The sequence below is a fragment of the Anolis sagrei genome, chromosome 7 (assembly GCF_037176765.1).
Source record: "Anolis sagrei isolate rAnoSag1 chromosome 7, rAnoSag1.mat, whole genome shotgun sequence".
Lineage (NCBI taxonomy): Eukaryota > Metazoa > Chordata > Lepidosauria > Squamata > Dactyloidae > Anolis > Anolis sagrei.
In genome coordinates this window covers 20,539,228-20,559,776 of record NC_090027.1, presented here as the reverse complement: position 1 = coordinate 20,559,776, position 20,549 = coordinate 20,539,228, and the positions used below count along the sequence as shown (strand labels likewise).

The window sequence follows — 20,549 nt, the reverse complement described above, 5'->3', positions numbered from 1 at the left end:
CTGCTGAACGGCTCTCACAGTCAGGAAGTTCTTCCTCATGTTCAGATGGAATCTCCTCTCTTGTAGTTTGAAGCCATTGTTCCGCGTCCTAATCTCCAAGGAAGCAGAAAACAAGCTTGCTCCCTCCTCCCTGTGGCTTCCTCTCACATATTTATACATGGCTATCATATCTCCTCTCAGCCTTCTCTTCTTCAGGCTAAACATGCCCAGCTCTTTAAGCCGTTCCTCATGGGGCTTGTTCTCCAGACCCTTGATCATTTGAGTCGCCCTCCTCTGGACACATTCCAGCTTGTCAATATCTCTCTTCAATTGTGGTGCCCAGAATTGGACACAATGTTCCAGGTGTGGTCTAACCAAAGCGGAATAGAGGGGGAGCATGACTTCCCTGGACGTAGACACTATGCTCTTTGAAAGAAGGAGATTGCAATCTATAAGACGTTCCCTAAGTATTTCTTTTTTTCCCTGCATAACTTAGAGGAGAATTTCTGTGTTACAAACCTCAGCATCTTGCTTGGCTTGGGATTCATCGACGTAGTTGCTTTCGTCCCGGTTGCCCTGATAAACAGAAAGCAAAGGTTATTATTATTATTAGTAGTAGTATTTGGGAAATGTCAGTGTTTTAGATAGATGACTGTATAAATTAGTTTAAAACCCATGCTGCCAACCATGAACTAGTTAAACAGCTGGAATGTGAAGAGACCAGAAAGGGAGACAACATGTCAGAGCAACGGGCTGGGCTTGAATTAATGAGCTGATAAGGAGCAATATATAATGTCAAGGGTCACCATTACTATTTCTCTTTCAACATCGCCTCTGATGAGTAAGTTTCATTGAGTTGTAAATAGTAGAAATGTAAATAAAGAGTAACACCACTGTTGGAGTTCAGCCTGTGATTGTGTTTCAGGATCAGGGTGCTTTGGATGTGGGAAGTGATGCCAATGAATTTCAAGATGGCAATGGTTTGGTCAATGATACTGATGCAGAGAAGGACCAGGAGACCCCTGTGCAAAGTGTAGTTTCCCATGAGAATGTCCCTGAAGGGTGTGGGGATGAAAGTGTACTCCCTGAATTGCTACCAGAGGAGCAGGAGCTACCAGAGGGTAGGAGCAGAACAACTCCTTTCAAAGAAAGGACCACACAATTAAACAGGATATAACACTTTCAAAACAGAAACAGATTTTGTGACATGATATAATCACAGTCTTCTTTTCTAAGTGATGACAAAGTGTCTCCTTAATGATCTGCTCCAGAATATTCTCTGGGTTTGATGCCAGGCCAAATGAAGGGTCATTAGAAGGGACAGCCTTCTCTGTAGGGGTTCCCTTGAGGTCATCCAGCCCACCTCTAGATGATCTCCCTCCAACCACTACAATGCCATCCTTGTTCCTTTATTACCAGACCATCCAGCTGATTAATAAAGGGAATGGCGGAAGCATGGTGTACCAGACAATCAACATCAACCACCACACCAGTGTGGTCACCTTCAGCATCTACTCCAGCATTTCTCAACCTGGGGGTCGGGACCCCTGGGGGAGTCACGAGGGGATGTCAGAGGGGTTGCCAAAGACAATCAGAAAACACGGTATTTTCTGTTCATCATTGGAATTTTGTGTGGGAAGTTTGGCCCAATTCTATCATTGGTGGGGTTCAGAATGGTCTCTGATTGTAGGTGAACTATAAATCCCAGCAACAACAATTCCCAAATGTCAAGGTCTATTTCCTCCAAATTCCACCAGTGTTTGCATTTGGCATATTGAGTATCCGTGCCAAGTTTGCTCCAGATCCTTCATTGTTTGAGTCCACGGTGTGCTCTAGATGTAGGTGAACTACAACTCCAAAACTCAAAGTCAATGCCCACCAAACCTTTCCAGTATTTTCTGTTGGTCGTGGGAGTTCTGTGTGCCAAGTTTGATTCAATTATATCATTGGTGGAGTTCAGAATGCTCTTTGATTGTAGGTTAAGTATAATTCCCTGCAACGATAACTCCCAAATGTCAAGGTCTATTTTTGCCAAACTCAGTGTTCACATTTGGGCATATTGAGTATCTGTGCCAAGTTTGGTCCAGATCCAGCATTGTTTGAATCCACAGTACTCTCTGGATGTAGGTGAACTACAACTCCAAAACTGAAGGCCAATGCCCACCAAACCCTTCCAGTATTTTCTGTTGGTTGTGGGAGTTCTGTGTGCTAAGTTTGGTTCAATTATATTATTGGTGGAGTTCAGAATGCTCTTTGATTATAGATGAACTATAAATCCCAGCAACTATAACTTCCAAATGACAAAATAAATACCCCCTCGAACCCCACCAGTATTCAAATTTGGGCTAGTGGGTATTTGTGCCAAATTTGTTCCAGTGAATGAAAATACATCCTGCATATCAGATATTTTCCTGACAATTCATAATGGCTACAAAATTACAGTTGTGAAGTAGTAACGAAAATAATTGTATGTTTGGGGGTCACCACAACATGAGGAACTGTATTAAGGGGTCATAGCATTAGGATGGTTGAGAACCACTGATCTACTCCAACTGGTTGAGAGCATGTGACCCTATAGTAACTCAATGGAAGGGTGGGATTGCTGGCATTTTGGTGTGACTTACGGTGGCCAGGGACACCAGGACTCTCCGGAACATGGAGGAAGTGTCCGATACGATGTCTTCCTCCAGGGTGGTCCCGTATTCTGCAGGGAAAACGCAATGGCAGCATTACCTATCTGCAAGGTGTTGCGATTACGCACCTTGAAGTCAGCTCCAACTAAAACACCACTCAAACCCAGTGGATCCCAAGGGCCAACTATTTTCCCTTATTCAGTAGAAGTCTGAACACAGCCTTCAGTCTCTCTAAGAAGAATAAGAAGGCAATAATAATAATAATAATAATAATAATATATTATATTATAATAATAGTAATATAATAATATAATTATTCATCATTATAAGGGCCGGCTTTAGCACAGCAGGTTAATCACCTGCAGTAAGTCTTGCCAACCAAAAGGTTGACAATTCGAAGCCGGGTCAGGGTGAGCTGCTGACTTCAGCCCAGTGAACAAAGAAAGCTCTTCAACAAGGAGATGGAGGGACAGCACCCCCCTGTGGTTGGAACCGAGCACAACCTCCAAAGATGCCGAATGATGAGAAAATGCCTATATATACTTCTATCTGTTGTCTCTCTTGTCATTGTGCAATTGGCATTGAATGTTTGCTGTGTATGTGTGTGTTGTGATCCGCCCTGAGTCCCCTTTGGGGTTAGAAGGGCGGAATATAAATACTGTAAATAAATAAATATATTTGCTGTATTTATATCCCATCTTTCTCTACCCCGAAGGGGACTCAAGGCTGCTTTGCAAATGGCAACTATTTGATGCCTTTAGACAACAGACACCTAAATATATTTAAGTTAAAATTTAAAAATTAGAGTTAAAACGCACATAAAAATATACAAATATTATAATCACTATTAAAATCACGCCATCCACAATTGTAATCCAGAGCCGTTCCAAAAATCATGGCTCATATTTTGTAGTTATTTTTGCTCTGTATCTAATTTCCAAAGGCTTGACCCCAGAGCCAGGCTGTTCTGATTTCATCGGGGAGGGAGTTCCACAGCTTAGGGGCCACCACCGAGAAGGCCCTGTCTCTCGTCCCCACCAATCGTGCTTGAGAAGGAGGAAGGTCAGAGAGCCTTATTATTATTATTAGGAATCACTATTACCCCTCTCCATGACTGGACCTTGCAAATAATCCTTCTTAAAACGGCCACCTGGAAAAAACACTTGGATCAGAGCACGGAGCGTCTTTGGACTCACGGTGCTTGTAGGTTTCATTGATCCGCCGGATTTCCTCATTGGTGCGAGATGCCAGGATCTCAATCAGGCAGCCTTCATCCGTCCCGGCCCCCTAAGAAGACAGATCACACTACATTTTACAAATTATAATAAGCCTAACATTAGACTCCATACAACAATAATAAAAAGCCTAACTAATACTAGACTCCATGTGATGATGATGATGATGATGATGATGATGATGATGATAGAGATGCCAAACATTCCACAGTGCAAAGAGGCAACCCAGAGAAGGCAAAAGAAAGCCTTGTGAAACTACAACTCCCAAGACCCTGTAGAAATGAGTATGGCAATTTAAGTGGGAGCAATCTTCATCAGTCCTACTAGGTAGATGCCCTATTTATTTATTTATTTATTTATTTATTTATTTGACTTGTATACCGCCACTCCCAATTTGGCTCGGAGCGGTTTACAACAGTAGATTAAAACAATACAACCAACTTTAAAATACAATAAAAACGAGAACAGACATAGTCCCGAGTTATTCACCCATCGAAAGCTTGTCGGAAAAGAAAGGTTTTACAGGCTTTCCGAAAAGCAAGTAGCTCTCGGATGGTTCGGGTTTCAACTGGCAAGGCATTCCATAAATAAGGGGCCACAATCAAGAAGGCTCTCTGCCTAGTAGAGGACAGATGGTAAGTCCAGATGTTGGGGACTTCAAGCAAATTTTGGTCTTCGGACCGAAGTAATCTCTGGGGTTGGTAGGGGGATAAGCGGGCCCTCAGGTATGCCGGCCTCAGACCATATAAGGCCTTAAAGGTTAGTACCAGCACCTTAAAAGTGATCTGGTACTCAATCGGAAGCCAGTGCAGCTGTTGTAGAATTGGGGTGATACGACACCTCGCTGGCACGCCGGTGAGAAGACGAGCCGCCGCATTTTGCACTAGCTTCAGTTTCCGGATCACTGACAAAGGAAGGCCAATGTAGAGGGTATTACAGTAGTCAAGCCTCGAGATAACCGTCGCCTGGATCACCGTAGCCAGGTCGTTCCTAGATAGGAAGGGAGCCAGTCGCCTAGCCTGACGTAGATGGAAAAACGCAGATCTGCTCACAGCAGAGACCTGGGCCTCCATTGTGAGCAAAGGGTCCAATAAGACACCAAGGGTTCTTGCAGAAGATGATGGATGTAGTGTCTCACCAGCCAGGGTAGGCAGCTGGATCTCCCTCCCACCCAGACGGCCCAGCCAAAGGATCTCCATCATCGCTGGATTTACCCTCAACCTGATGGCACGCAACCATCCGGTAACAGCTTCAAGGCACTGATGGAAATTTTCGGGTACAGAGTCCGGCCAGCCCTCCATCCTCAGAATGAGCTGAGTGTCATCAGCGTACTGGTGGCACTCAAGCTCAAAGCTCCACACCAGTCGGGCAAGCAGTCGCATATAGATGTTAAATAATAGAAGAGAGAGAATAGCTCCCTGCGGGACCCCGCAAGTTAGCGGAGACCTCTCGGAAACCATCCCTCCCCTCACCACACGCTGTCCCCGATTCTGGAAAAGGAGGACACCCATTTAAGGGGTATCCCCCTAACCCAAGTCATGGCTAGGCGGTGGGTCAATAGATTGTGGTCGACCGTATCAAATGCTGCTGTGAGGTCCAGTAACACAAGCAGCGCTGATCCGCCTTGATCCATCTGGCAGCAAAGCTGATCTGTGATGGCAACCAGCACAGTCTCCGTCTCGTGCCCCCTACGGAAGCCGGACTGGAAGGGATCAAGTCTGGCTGTGTTATTTAGGAACTGCTGCAACTGTTCCACTGCTGCCCTCTCAACCACCTTGCCCAGAAACGGAAGGTTCGAGACTGGGCCATTTGTCAGGAGTGATTTGGATGGCCATTTGTCAGGAGTGATTTGAATGCAATATTCCTGCTTCTTGGCAGGGGGTTGGACTGGATGGCCCATGAGGTCTCTTCCAACTCTTTGATTCTATGATTCTATGATTCTATGGGCGGTAGACTGTTTTTTTCAGCAGCGGAGATACCATCGCCTCTTTTAAACCCTCTTGAAAAACTCCTTGCTCAAGGGAGCTATTTATTATATTCAACAGAGGTTCACTCAGTCTTTCGGCAACCCTGGAAAGTAGCAGAGAGCAATGGTGGGACTAATGAATTGCTATGGTGGGATAACAGCACGGTGCAATAACACCACAATATTATGAAGGCCGTCCCCAAGTTACGAACAAGAGAGGTTCTGTAGGTTTGTTCTTGAGTTGAATTTGTATGTAAGTCAGAACAGGGACTTTTTAAAAATGTAACTATATTTATTTAGCTTTGGATGGCATGGGGAAGGGTCACCCCTCCTGTTGCGCTTCCATTGCTCCTTGTGCCTGTCCTGTTCAGAAAATTTCACCCCACTTTCTGTCCCTCTGAGAACTGGATTTTGCAATATTTGGTTTGTTGTGGAAACATGGATTGGAGATAAGGCTTCATTGGAGAACCTTCCCCCCCCCCCCCCCCCGATAATGAGTGGAGTTCCTTTCCAAAGAGGAGATGTCTCTCACTTCATGCCCCATTGTTCTTAACTAGGAGTTGTTTGCAAGTAAGATGCTTGTAACTTGGGGACGGCCTGTATATTCCAACAGAAATTGCAGTCTCCTGGCATTTTCCAGACCTTCATGGCCCTTTTGAGCTCCTCCACGTCATACAAGGTGATGGGCGTCATCAGCGCAAGCAGGACCTTCTCAAACTTCCCGCCCAGCTCTGACTTCAAGTCGTTCATCAGATCCTGTTGGGAAGAAGAAGGAAAGATCAGCTCACCCTGTATTATATTATTATATTTACATTATATTATTTTATTATACACTATATTTATATTATGTATTATATTATATTATATTATTATATAATATATGTATATTATATGATTATATACTCTGCCAATATGATAATAGTAATAACTATTATTATTATTATTATTATTGCGTTGTTGTAGGTTTTTTGGGCTGTCTGGCCATGTTCTGGAAGCATTCTCTCCTGATGTTTCGCCTGCACTTGTGGCAAGCATCCTCAGGGGTTGTGAGGTTTGTTCGAAACTAGGAAAATTGGGTTTATATATCTCCTTTTCCTATTATTATTATTATTATTATTATTATTATTATTATTGGGTTGTTGTAGGTTTTTTGGGCTGTCTGGCCATGTTCTAAAAGCATTTTCTTCTGATGTTTTGCCTGCATCTGTGGCAAGCATCCTCAGAGGTTGTGAGGTTTCTTGGAAACTAGGAAAATTGGGTTTATATATCTCCTTTTCCTATTATTATTATTGTTATTATTATTATTGGGCTGCTGTAGGTTTTTCGGGCTGTCTGGCCATGTTCCAGAAGCATTCTCTCCTGATGTTTTGCCTGCACCTGTGGCAAGCATCCTCAGAGGTTGTGAGGTTTCTTAGAAACTATGAAGATTAGGTTTATATATCTCCTTTTCCTATTATTGTTATTATTATTGTTGTTGTTGTTGTTGTTGTTATTATTGGGTTGCTGTAGGTTTTTTGGGCTGTCTGACCATGTTCTAGAAGCATTCTCTCCTGATGTTTCGCCTGCACCTGTGGCAAGCATCATCAGAGGTTGTGAGGTTTCTTGGAAACTAGGAAAATTGGGTTTATATATCTCCTTTTCCTATTATTATTATTATTATTATTATTATTATTGGGTTGTTGTAGGTTTTTTGGGCTGTCTGGCCATGTTCTAAAAGCATTTTCTTCTGATGTTTTGCCTGCATCTGTGGCAAGCATCCTCAGGGGTTGTGAGGTTTCTTGGAAACTAGGAAAATTGGGTTTATATATCTCCTTTTCCTATTATTATTATTATTATTATTATTATTGGGTTGTTGTAGGTTTTTTGGGCTGTCTGGCCATGTTCTAAAAGCATTTTCTTCTGATGTTTCGCCTGCACCTGTGGCAAGCATCCTCAGGGGTTGTGAGGTTTCTTGGAAACTAGGAAAATTGGGTTTATATATCTCCTTTTCCTATTATTATTATTATTATTATTATTATTATTATTATTGGGTTGTTGTAGGTTTTTTGGGCTGTCTGGCCATGTTCTAAAAGCATTTTCTTCTGATGTTTTGCCTGCATCTGTGGCAAGCATCCTCAGAGGTTGTGAGGTTTCTTGGAAACTAGGAAAATTGGGTTTATATATCTCCTTTTCCTATTATTATTATTATTGTTATTATTATTATTGGGCTGCTGTAGGTTTTTCGGGCTGTCTGGCCATGTTCCAGAAGCATTCTCTCCTGATGTTTTGCCTGCACCTGTGGCAAGCATCCTCAGAGGTTGTGAGGTTTCTTAGAAACTATGAAGATTGGGTTTATATATCTCCTTTTCCTATTATTGTTATTATTGTTGTTGTTGTTGTTGTTGTTGTTATTATTATTATTGGGTTGCTGTAGGTTTTTTGGGCTGTCTGGCCATGTTTTAGAAGCATTCTCTCCTGATGTTTCGCCTGCACCTGTGGCAAGCATCATCAGAGGTTGTGAGGTTTCTTAGAGACTACGAAAATTGGGTTTATATATCTCCTTTTCCTATTATTGTTATTATTATTATTATTATTATTATTATAGGGTTGCTGTAGGTTCTTCGGGCTGTATGGCCATGTTCTAGAAGCATTATCTCCTGATGTTTTGCCTGCATCTGTGGCAAGCATCCTCAGAGGTTGTGAGGTTTGTTGGAAACTAGGAAAATTGGGTTTATATATCTCCTTTTCCTATTATTATTATTATTATTATTATTATTATTGGGTTGCTGTAGGTTTTTCTGGCTGTATGGCCACATTCTAGAAGCATTATCTCCTGATGTTTCGCCTGCATCTGTGGCAAGCATCCTCAGGGGTTGTGAAGTTTGTCGTAAACTAGGAAAATTGGGTTTATATATCTCCTTTTCCTAGCTTCCTAGTATCCAACAAACCTCACAACCTCTGAGGATGCTTGACACAGATGCAATATAACAATAACACCTTCATTGCCACTCAACCTGCCAATGGTGGATTTGTTAATAATAATAATAATACCTTGGAAGAGTAATAATAATGATAATAATATTATTATAATAATACAATATAATAATGATAAATAATAATAATAATACCTTGCTAGCTATGCACCCTGCCGATGTTGATTTGTAAAATAATAATAATAATAATAATAATAATAATAATAATTATTATTATTATTGTATTATCGAAGGCTTTCATGGCGGGAATCACTGGGTTGTTGTAAGTTTTTCGGGCTGTATGGCCATGTCCCAGAAGCATTCTCTCCTGACATTTCACCTGCATCTATGGCAGGCAGCCCCAGAGGTTGTGAGGTCTGTTGGAAACCAGGAAAATTGGGTTTATATATCTGTGGAATGATGTCCAGGGTGGGAGAAAGAACTCTTGTCTGCTTGAGGCAGGTGTGAGTGTTACAACTGACGACCTTGATTTAATGCCCAGCAGTCAATGGCCTTGCAGCTTCAAGGTCTGGCTTACAACAACCCAATAATGATTATGCCTTCACACACACACACACACACACACACACAATTAATAATCATAATAAGAAGAATAGTGCCTTGCTAGCCACTCACCCTGCCAATGGTGGCCTTGTAGGTCATCTTAATCTCCTGCCGCTGGGACAGGTTCCTGTTGACCAGAATGTCGATGATGGCGTCCTCGTCCGTTCCTGGCCCAGGAGAGAAAGGAAAACCATGGGTTTTGCATCCAAATTCCCCAAATGCCAGATCAATGTAATTTGCAAAGGGGGGTTCGGGGTCTCACCCAGGCCTTTCATGGCTTTGCGCAGCTTCTGGGCATCTTCGTTGGCATTGAAGTTGGATGCTCCCCGGATGGTGCCTCGGTTCCCAGCCTAGAAATACAGTTGTAATGGGGATCTTTGATAGAAACAGGTATATTTGTTGATTTTTTGCAGTGTTCATGGTTTTTTAATTGTGTTGCAACCCTCCTCAAGTTGTTAAAAGGGAAGCGCGGCTGGCTTGGATCAAAGGGCACAGTGGGTCAACAACATTGTGACCTTCCCATGAGGCTGAGAGAGTGTGACCTCCTCAATGTTCTCCAATGAGTTCCCGCGGCTGAAATGGCTTCCGGCACCTTAAGGGTGCATCTACACTGCGATGTTAATCCAGTTTAATACAACTTTAGCAGACATAGCTGAATGCCATACAATTCTGGGAGTTGTAGTTTAGTACTCTTGAGCAGAGGAAGCAAAAGATCTTGCAATGCTACAACACCCATAGTTCAAAGTATGGAGCGAGGATAAAAACCTTGCAAAGCTACAATTCCCAGAATTCCGTAGCACCGAGCCATGCCAGTTAAGGGGGACTCAAACTGCCTCAATTCTGCAGTGTAGACTGATGCACCCGCTATTTCTCAACCTTTTGGGTTTTCCAGGTGCTTTGTAGTCCGTCTCCTATACATAATAACAATAAGAATGACAACAATATAATGATATAATAATGATGATGGAATAAATTATGATTGTTGTTATATAATATTACAACCGCTGGACAATATTGGAACTAAGATTTCTAACATGAGGCTGGATGGTCCTCTGCAAGGAGGGTTTTAATAGTGTTTTCCTGCCTGACAGAAACAAGTGGGTTGAGGGCCCCATCCAACTTTAGGATTCTATCATTCTATTATTATTAATAATATTAATATTAAGCAGAGGCTGGATGGCCCTCTGACGGGAGGGTTTCGATTGTGCTTTTCATACATAATGGCAGAAGTGAGTTGGGCTAGATAGCCTTTGGGGGTCCCTTCCAATGTTAGGATTCCTTATTATTATTATTATTATTATTATTATTATGTAGAGTCAGGGTGGCCCTCTGTCAGTTGGGTTTCGTCTGTGCTTTTCCCGCATAATGGCAGAAAAGAGGGTCAGTCTGGATGGTCTTTGGGGGACCCCTTCCAACTCTAGGATTATATAGTTCTATTATTGTGCTTATTATTATTATTATTATTATTAAACAAAAGCTAGATGTCCCTCTGTCGGTAGGATTTCGATTGTGCCTTTCATACATAATGGCATATAAGGGATTAGTCTGGATGGCCTTTGGGGGACCCCTTCCAACTCCAGAATTCTATACTTACATTATCATCCTAATCATCATCATCATCATCGGGTGGGAGAGCTTTAATAGTGTCTTCCTGCCTGGCAGAAAGAAGGAGTTGGACTACATGGCTTTTGGGGGCCTCTTCCAATTTTAGGATTCTATTGTTCTGTTGTTGTTGTTGTTGTTGTTGTTGTTATTGCTATTGTTATTGTTATTAAGCAGAGGCTGGATGGCCCTTTGTTGGGTTTCGATTGTGCTTTTCATGCATAAAGGCAGAAAAAAGGTTGGACTGGATGGCCTTTGGGGGACCCCTTCCAGCTCTAGGATTATACAGTTCTATTATTATTATTATTATTATTAAACAAAGGCTAGATGTCCCTCAGTCAAGAGGGACTTGATTGTGCTTTTCCTACATAATGACAGGAAAGGGGTTGGTCTGGATGGCCTTTGGGGGACCCCTTCCAGCTCTAGGATTCTATACTTCTATTATTATAATTATTATTAAGCATAGGCTGGATGGCCCTCTGTCAGGAGGGTTTTGCTTGGGCTTTTCCTACATAATGACAGGAAAGGGGTTGGTCCAGATGGCCTTTGGGGCCCCTTCCAGCTCTAGGATTCTACACTTCTATTATTATTATTAATAATAATAATAATAATAATAATAATTTCCTGCATAATGGAAGAAAAAGGCTTGGTCTGGATGGACTTTAGAGATCCCTTCCAACACTACAATTCTATAGTTCTCTTATTATCATCATCATCATCATCATCATCATCATCATTATCATCTGTCAGGAAGGCTTTAGTTGTGTCTTCCTGCCTGGCAGAAAGTAGTTGGACTGGATGGCTTTTGGGGGTCCCCTCCAACTCTAGAATTCTATATTTCTATTTCTATTTTTTAATTATTATTATTAAACAGAGTTAGGATGGATGGCCCTCTGTCAGAGGGTTTTGCTTGTGCTTTTCCTGCATAATGGCAGAAAAGGGGTCAGTCTGGATGGCCTTTGGGGCCCCCTTCAAACTCTAGGATCCTATCATTCTATTATTATTATTATTATTATTATTATTATTATTATTATGCAGGGTTTCAATTATGATTTTCATGCATAACAGAAAAAAGGGTTGGTCCAGATGGTCTTTGGGGGCCCCTTCCGACGCTAGGATTCTATAGTTCTATTATTATTATTATTATTATTATTAACAATAATAATATAATAAACAGAGGCTGGATGACTCTCTGTCAGGAGGGTTTCGATTGTGCTTTTCCTGCATAATGGAAGAAAAGGGCTTGGTTTGGATGGACTTTAGAGACCCCTTCCAGCTCTATGATTCTATAGTTCTGTTGTTGTTGTTGTTGTTGTTATTATTATTAAACAGAGGCAGGATGGATGGCCCTCTGGCAGAGGGTTTTGCTTGTGCTTTTCCTGCATAATGGCAGAAAAGGGGTCAGTCCGGATGGCCTTTGGGGCCCCCTTCAAACTCTAGGATCCTATCATTCTATTATTATTATTATTATTATTATTATGCAGGGTTTCGATTGTGATTTTCATGCATAACAGAAAAAAGGGTTGGTCCGGATGGCCTTTGGGGTCCCCTTCCGACGCTAGGATTCTATAGTTCTATTATTATTATTATTATTATTATTATTATTATTATTAACAACAATAATATAATAAACAGAGGCTGGGTGACTGTCAGGAGGGTTTCGATTGTGCTTTTCCTGCATAATGGAAGAAAAAGGTTTGGTTTGGATGGACTTTAGAGATCCCTTCCAACACTACGATTCTATAGTTCTATTATTATTATTATTATTATTATTATTATTATTATTACTAAACAGATGCAGGATGGATGGCCCTCTGTCAGAGGGTTTTGCTTGCGCTTTTCCTGCATAATGGCAGAAAAGGGGTCGGTCCGGATGGCCTTTGGGGGCCCCTTCAAACTCTAGGATCCTATCATTCTATTATTATTATTATTATTATTATTATTAACAATAATAATATAATAAACAGAGGCTGGATGACTCTCTGTCAGGAGGGTTTCGATTGTGCTTTTCCTGCATAATGGAAGAAAAAGGCTTGGTTTGGATGGACTTTAGAGACCCCTTCCAGCTCTATGATTCTATAGTTCTGTTGTTGTTGTTGTTGTTGTTGTTATTAAACAGAGGCAGGATGGATGGCCCTCTGTCAGAGGGTTTTGCTTGTGCTTTTCCTGCATAATGGCAGAAAAGGGGTTGGTCTGGATGAGCTTTGGGGACCCCTTCAAACTCTAGGATCCTATTGTTGTTGTTGTTGTTGTTGTTGTTGTTATTATTATTATTATTATTATTATTGAGCAGGGTTTTGGTTGCGCTTTTCATGCATAATGGAAAAAAGGGGTTGGTTTGGATGGCCTTTGGGGGCCCCTTCCAAGTCTAGGATGGGAGGGCAAAGTCTTCCCAACGGAATCAGATAGCCTTTCCCTAGATAAGATAAGAGCAGCTCTTATCTTTCTGGCCCCGAAAATGCCAGGCACCACATGGCACTCACTCACCATGACGAGCCGAAAGTGGAGTTTCCTGATTCCCAGTCGGATGGATCTCTGCAAGAAAAAGAGGAAGCAAAACGCTATAGATAATATTTGACAGATTTCAAATAATAATGGGCTTCTATGATAAGGGAGAAGGGCCCATAAAATCCCATTCCTTCCTCGCAACCGGTGGCTTTTATGGGGAGTTTGGGCAAACAATCCGTATCCTGGAGCCAATCAGGAAATTAAACATAACCACGTCCACGGATCATGTACAATGTCAATTTAAGACCGGTAATGAAGACATTGCAATATTTTTCTCGGTCATAAATCTAAATGGAAATGAAGCCCAGCTATTGGAAAATTTACCCAACTATACATTAATAAACATACATTTAAAGTGGCCTTTTGCTGATAGGAATAATTTCCAATGTGTTTTAATCTTATGTCTATGTCTTTTAATATATATATTCCTTAACTTGGGTACCTGGCAGTGCCTGGGTTATTTGAGAAAGTCATTGTTTGTTTTGGGGTGTTCGGTCATATCATTTAGTTAATTAGTAACACTAGCTATTAGGGAAAAAAACAGTCTTTGATTTCGTTGTTTGTGAATGCTCTCATTAGAAAATACATAATGATGTGGATGAACCACAATTCCCAAAATAGTGGGTCAATCCTCCCCAAACCAGGCCTGTATGCACATCTGGTCATGATGGATCTGTGTGCCAAGTTTGGTCCAGATCTGTAGTTGGCTGGGTTCAGTGCTCTCTGGGTGCTGGTGAACTACAACTCACACAATCAAGGTCAATTCCCACAACCCCCTGTTCAGTTGGTCATGGGGCTTCTCTGTGCCAAGTGTGGTACCAGTTCACTGTCGTTAGGGGGGTCACCGTTTATCTGGATGCAGGTGAACTACAACTCCCAGATTCCGAGGACAATCACCCCCAAACTCCACCTCTATGCACAGTTGGGCAGGTTGAGTCTTTCTGCCAAGTTTGGGCCAGATCCATTATTGATGGGGTCCAGAGTGCTCTGGATGTAGGTGAACTACAACTCCCACATTCCGAGGGCAATTGCCCCCAAACTCCACCTCTATGCACAGTTGGGCAGGTTGAGTCTTTCTGCCAAGTTTGGGCCAGATCCATTATTGATGGGGTCCAGAGTTCTCTGGATGTAGGTGAACTACAACTCTCAGATTCCGGGGGCAATTGCCTCCAAACTCCATCTCTCTGTACAGTTGGGCATATTGCATCTATGTGCCAAGTTTGGTCCAGATCCGTCATTGATGGGGTCCAGAGAGCTCTAGATGTAGGTGAACTAAAACTCCCAGATTCTGAGGGCAATCACCCCCAAATTCTGTCTCTATGCACAGTTGGGCATGTTGCATCTATGTGCCAAGTTTGGACCAGATCCATTATTGATGGGGTCCAGAGTGCTCTGGGTGTAGGTGAACTACAACTCCCAGATTCCGAGGGCAATCACCCCCAAACTCCACCTCTATGCACAGTTGGGCATGTTGGGTCTGTGTGCCAAGTTTGGTGCAGAACCGTTATTGATGGAGTCCAGAGTGCTCTGGATGTAGGTGAACTACAACTCCAGATTCTGACAGCAATCACCCCCCCTAAGTCCGCCTCTATGCAGTTGGGCATGTTGTGTCTGTGGGCCAAGTTTGGTCCAGATCCGTTATTGATGGGGTCCAAAGTGCTCTGGATGTAGGTGAACTACAACTCCCAGATTCCGAGGGCAATCACCCCCAAACTCTGCCTCTATGCACAGTTGGGCATGTTGCATCTATGTGCCAAGTTTGGTCCAGATCCGTTATTGATGGGGTCCAGAGTGCTCTGAATGTAGGTGAACTACAACTCCTATAAATCAAGGTCAATTCCCCACAAACCTCTTGTTCAGCTGCTGATCAATTCCTGTTTGCTGTGTGCCGTAAGAAAGGGCCGGTAAGGGTTAAGTGAGAGGCAGTGGGCGGAGTCATGCAAATTCCACAGCAATGGAGAGAGTAAGGAACCCTGGGATGTCCACCCTAGGATGGACACCTCTGCCACATACACACATACAGATAGATAGATAGATAGATAGATAGATAGATAGATAGATAGATGTATATAGAAGAGAGAGAGAGAGAAGAGAGAAGATGTCTTATTGGAGTTATGTTTTGCTGTGTTTTAACTGTATTGTACCCTGCCATGTTCCTTGAAACGCCTGACGTAGCCACAGTAGTCCACGCCTTAGTTATCGCTATGATACTTCATCTTATTGATGGGAAGCTTCCCACCGGAGTGGAAATCATCTATCGGACAGATGGCAAGCTATTCAACCTTAGCAGACTGAAAGCCAAAATCAAGGTTACAACAACATCTGTTTAGGAACTCCAGTATGCTGATGACAACGTCGTCTGTGCGTATTCAGAAGAAGACCTACAAGCCACTCTAAACACCTTCGCAGAAGCATACATGAAGCTCGGCCTCTCATTGAATATCGAGAAAACCAAAGTGCTGTTCCAGCAGTCACCAGCCAATCCTCTCCAATACCAGAGATACAGCTTAATGGTGTAACACTAGCAAATGTTGACCATTTCCGCTACCTTGGCAGCCACCTCTCCACCAAAGTCAACATTGATACCTAAATACAACACAGCCTGAGCTCTGCGAGTGCAGCATTTTTCCCAATGAAGCAGAGAGTGTTTGAGGACTGGGACATCCGTAGGGAGACCAAGGTGCTTGTTTACAAAGCTATTGTCCTCCCAACCCTGCAAGACGTGGACTGTCTACAGACGTCACATGCAACTCCTGGAACGATTCCATCCGCGTTGACTCTGAAAAATCCTGCAAATCTCTTGGATAGACAAGCGGACAAAACTACTACTGGAAGAAGCAAAGACCACCAGCATTGGTCCGGATGCCTGACCACCGTCTCCCAAAGCAGTGGCTCTACTCTGAACTCAAGAACGGAAAACGGAATATTGGTGGGCAGGAACAGAGATTAAAAGGTGGGCTCAAAGCCAAGCTTAAAAACTATGGCATAGACACTGAGAACTGGGAAACCCTTGAGCGCTTCAGCTGGAGGTCAGCTATGACCAGCAGTGCTGTAGAATTTGAAGAGGCACGAATGGAGAGTGAAAGAGAGAAATGTGCCAAGAGGAAGGCGCGTCAAGCCAATCCTGACCGGGACCGCCTTCCACCTGGAAACCGATGCCCTCACTGTGGGAGAAGATGCAGATCAAGAATAGGGCTCCACAGTCACCTATGGACACACTGCCAGGACACTGATCCTGGAAGACTATCCTACTCAGACAACGAGGGATTGCCTAAGTAAGTAAGTAAGTAAATTACATCTAGACTGGATTATTGCAATGCACTCAACGTGGGGCTGCCTTTGAAGACGGCTCAGAAACTGCAACTGGTGCAAAGATTAGCAGCCAGGCTACCAACTGGAGCTAGCTAAAGGGAGCACACGACACCCCTATTAAAGCAGCTCCATTTGCTGCTGGTAAGTTTCCAGTCCCAATTCAAAGTGCAGGTTGACACCTATAAATCTCTAAACAATTCGAATCCAGCCTATCTTCATGATTACTTCCCCTCCGATGAACTGGTACAGGCTCTAAAATTCTGCCAGGGAGGCCCTCCTCACAAGCGTGGTTGGTGGGGGGCAAGGGAGAGGACCTTCCTTCTCGGTGGTGGCCCCCCGGTTTTGAAACACCCTCCCCAGAGAGATCAGGCAGGTCCCCACACTGTCCTGCCTTCATAGGGACTTGAAGACATGGCTCTTCAAACAAGCTTTTGAGAATACTTAGTCCCTAGTTGTTCACCGCAGTACTTGCTCATCCTTGCACTTTATCCCATGCCCTCTATCCATGATTGCAGCGGGCACTTACTCCATTGCTATTGTTCCTATCTACCTGCTTGAAGCCACCTTGTTTAGCAAATCGGGGCAAAATATACAATGCAAATACCTATTTTTGTTATTTCCACTCTCCCTTTGCAGTTTCCGCAAACAAGAGGCAAATTGGAGATGCAAATGCCGGCCACTTTAGAAATTAGATTCCCAGTTGAGATTCTGCTCTGAGTCTTGTTTGTACGAGGGTTGAATGAAAAGTAATGCCTCCACCTTCGTAACTCCTCAATAGATGGCAGTACTGGTATGCGGCAGGTACTGGCTTGTTCAGTACACTCTCCTCTACAGTTCCATTTTGGTGGGAAGCCTTATTGAACGGGTGTGTTGTTAAAATGTGTGAAGTATGGAACACTGTGCAGACGGTTGGTCAATGCGACTTAAGCAATGTGCAGTCATTGAATTCTTAACAGCAGAAGGTGTCACCCCAAAGGGATTCAGCAGATAATGAATGTATTTATTTATGGTGATTGTGTTAATGTGAGTACCCTGCGTAGTTGAGTGAGTAAGTTTAAAGATGTTGAGGTGACACCTTCTGCTGTCAAGAATTCAATGACTGCACATTGCTTAAGTTGCATTGACCGACTGTCTGTTTAGGGTTCCATACTTCGCACTTTAACAACACACCCGTTCAATGCTAAGGCTTCCTGCCAAAATGGAACTGTAGAGGAGAGTGTACTGAACAAGCCAGTACCTGCTGCATACCAGTACTGCCATCTGTTGAAGAGTTATGAAGGTGGAGGTATTACTTTTTATTCAACCCTCGTACAAAGCAAAAGGGGCGCATAAATATACATTATTATTATTATTATTATTATTATTATTATTATTATTATTATCTAGCTTGAGTACCCAGCAATACGTGGGTGTGAAGGAGTCCGTATATTACTGCTCCTAATTGTAAAGGCTTGGCCACTAATTTGTAATGATGCCACCAAATTGTAAAGATGTATAAATATAACTGCTACTAATTTATAGAGAGTTGGTAAAAAGAGCCACCTCTTTGTGAGGACGTATTAAATTGATAACACAACCAATAGCTTGTAATATTGCTTTGGTCTTTCTTCAATATGTAGCGTGACTTGACTTGGAAAGGAACTGTAACATAGACTTGACTTTAAAAAGAAACTGTAACAAGTTTATTGAGGTACAGAAGCTTGATGGTTTCAAAGTTTCCTTTCTCTTAGAGGTACAGATCTTCAATGGTTACATTCATAACAGTTCTTAAATAACTCTTAGGAGGTCTAATTCTTCTAACAAACAGGTCTCAAACTTAGTTCCTTTAAAAAGATGTTTCTTCCTTCAACAGATTGTTTCAGGCACATGCTTATTCTTCCCCTCTTTTTCCACAACCGTTACTTTTAATATAAATGAGTCACTATATTGGCTCAAAGCCAAAACCTTCCTGATTCTTAATACCAAAGAATCAGCCTTCCCCTGTAGTTCTTTAACTACAGAATCTTCACTGGTTTGTCACACACGACAGAACCAGCCACTTCTGCAGTTCACCGACCACAGACTGACTGCTTTAAAATGGCTGCTCTACCAAGTGGCAGTTGGCTCCGCCCCTATCTCCATAGCAACTAAGCTCAAAGCGAGCTGAGCTGGCTACCGTCCTCCAATATTATGCAACATTATATACTTACCCTTACAAACACCTATCTATAACAATACATAACTGTAGCTAACTATTTAGACTTCATCACAGTGGGTTATTTGAAGAAGGAATTATTTGTTTTGCAGTTAGTTCCAGGTCCATCCTTGATGGAGTTCAGACTGCAGTTCTTAGATTGCAGGTGAACTATACATCCCTACAACTCCTAGAAATCATGGTGAATTCTCCCCAAACCTCTCTATTATGTTCAGTTGCTGATCAATTCCTCTATTTGCTTTGTGGCATAGAAAAGAACAGGAAAGGGTTCAGGGAGAGGCAGTGGGCGGAGTCATGCAAATCCCACACCAATTGCGAGAGTAAAAAGCACTGGAATGTCTGTGGTGGAGGAAACACATAAAATCTAGGATGGAATTTCCCCGCAGGAAAGCCTTCACTTGGGTGGTGGGCAGGATGCTGTTGGTGGAGGACATTGGCAGGATTCTTGGATATATTTATGGTGCTCACTATAACCTGCAATGTCATTGGAGGGAGGACCATTGGTGTCTTCTGAGCGGTGGGAGCTAGAGCTGTTTGTGGAGGCAGGAGCTTGTCTCTGTGTAAGTGGACACCCCAGGCACATACAGACATATACATATTTTCATTTTTATTATTCATATAGATAGATTTGTCAGTATACAATTAATCTCTCTCTCTCCCTTATAGACTTCAAACCTTTTGAATCTTACAAGCTTCAATCCTAGGCAAAGCAAAGCAAACAAAGCAAATGTCCTGCAACTCCCATTATTCTCCATCATCAACCAAGCTGAGAATGGGTGCATTAATCCCACACGGTAGGATTAATGCAATTTTGGCACCACTTTTAAGTGCCACGGCTCAATGCTAGGAAATCTTGCGGGATTGTAGTTTGCACTATCAAGGCCTTGCAAAACTACAGCTCCCAGGATTTCGTAGCCTTAATCATGGCACTTAAAGCAGTGCCAATACTGCCTCAATGCTACCGTCTAGGTGCACACTTTGGAATGCAAATCATCCGTATCAGAGTTTAGGCAATGAAAATATAAATAGGATCAGCACTGTTTTCTTTTCCATTTGCTTTGCAAAGACTCTTCTTCCAAATCACCGCAAGTGGAAAGTCCTGTTTTCTATTTGGAGAAATGAAGTCAGCAACTCCCCATAAAGGGCTGGTTTCTGTTAGTATTCAGTGGGATTTGAGAAAAGAGCCATTCATTCCAATTCATTCCGATTCCAGATTTGCAGGAGACGTCTATGGAAACTTTCCCCAGCAACCCCTGGAATCAATCCCTATATTATTATTATTTGAAAGACAACAAGATGAGTCCACAGCAAACAAGATCACTCTGCTGGTTGTTGTATTGGATCACACATCGGACACTTCCCAAGTGTCTAGAACTGTGTGATGTATCGGCGAATAATGCGCGCAGATCCCAGTAAGGTGGCCTTCTGCACCTCACTACCTCTGAGGATGCTTGCCGTAGATGCAGGTGAAACGTCAGGAGAGAATGCCTCTAGAACATGGCCATATAGCCCGAAAAAACCTACAACAACCCAGTGATTCCGCCATGAAAGCCTTCGACAATACATTATTATTATTATTATTATTATTATTATTATTATTATTAT

General features: G+C 42.6%; 1 protein-coding gene across 2 annotated transcripts in view; it reads right to left on the bottom strand.

Annotated features, from left to right (window-relative positions):
* ANXA4 (annexin A4) overlaps positions 1 to 20,549 on the bottom strand; it is a 45,063-nt gene that overhangs the window by 14,965 nt on the left and 9,549 nt on the right. For both annotated transcript variants that reach the window (XM_067470713.1, XM_067470712.1), the window contains exons 2-8: positions 13,418 to 13,465; positions 9,591 to 9,678; positions 9,401 to 9,495; positions 6,456 to 6,569; positions 3,809 to 3,899; positions 2,604 to 2,683; positions 499 to 555 (exon numbers count right to left, since the gene is read on the bottom strand). In XM_067470713.1, the coding sequence (XP_067326814.1) occupies positions 499 to 555; positions 2,604 to 2,683; positions 3,809 to 3,899; positions 6,456 to 6,569; positions 9,401 to 9,495; positions 9,591 to 9,678; positions 13,418 to 13,420 (528 nt within the window). In that variant the 5' untranslated portion in view covers positions 13,421 to 13,465. The remainder of the gene's footprint in view (positions 1 to 498; positions 556 to 2,603; positions 2,684 to 3,808; positions 3,900 to 6,455; positions 6,570 to 9,400; positions 9,496 to 9,590; positions 9,679 to 13,417; positions 13,466 to 20,549) is intronic.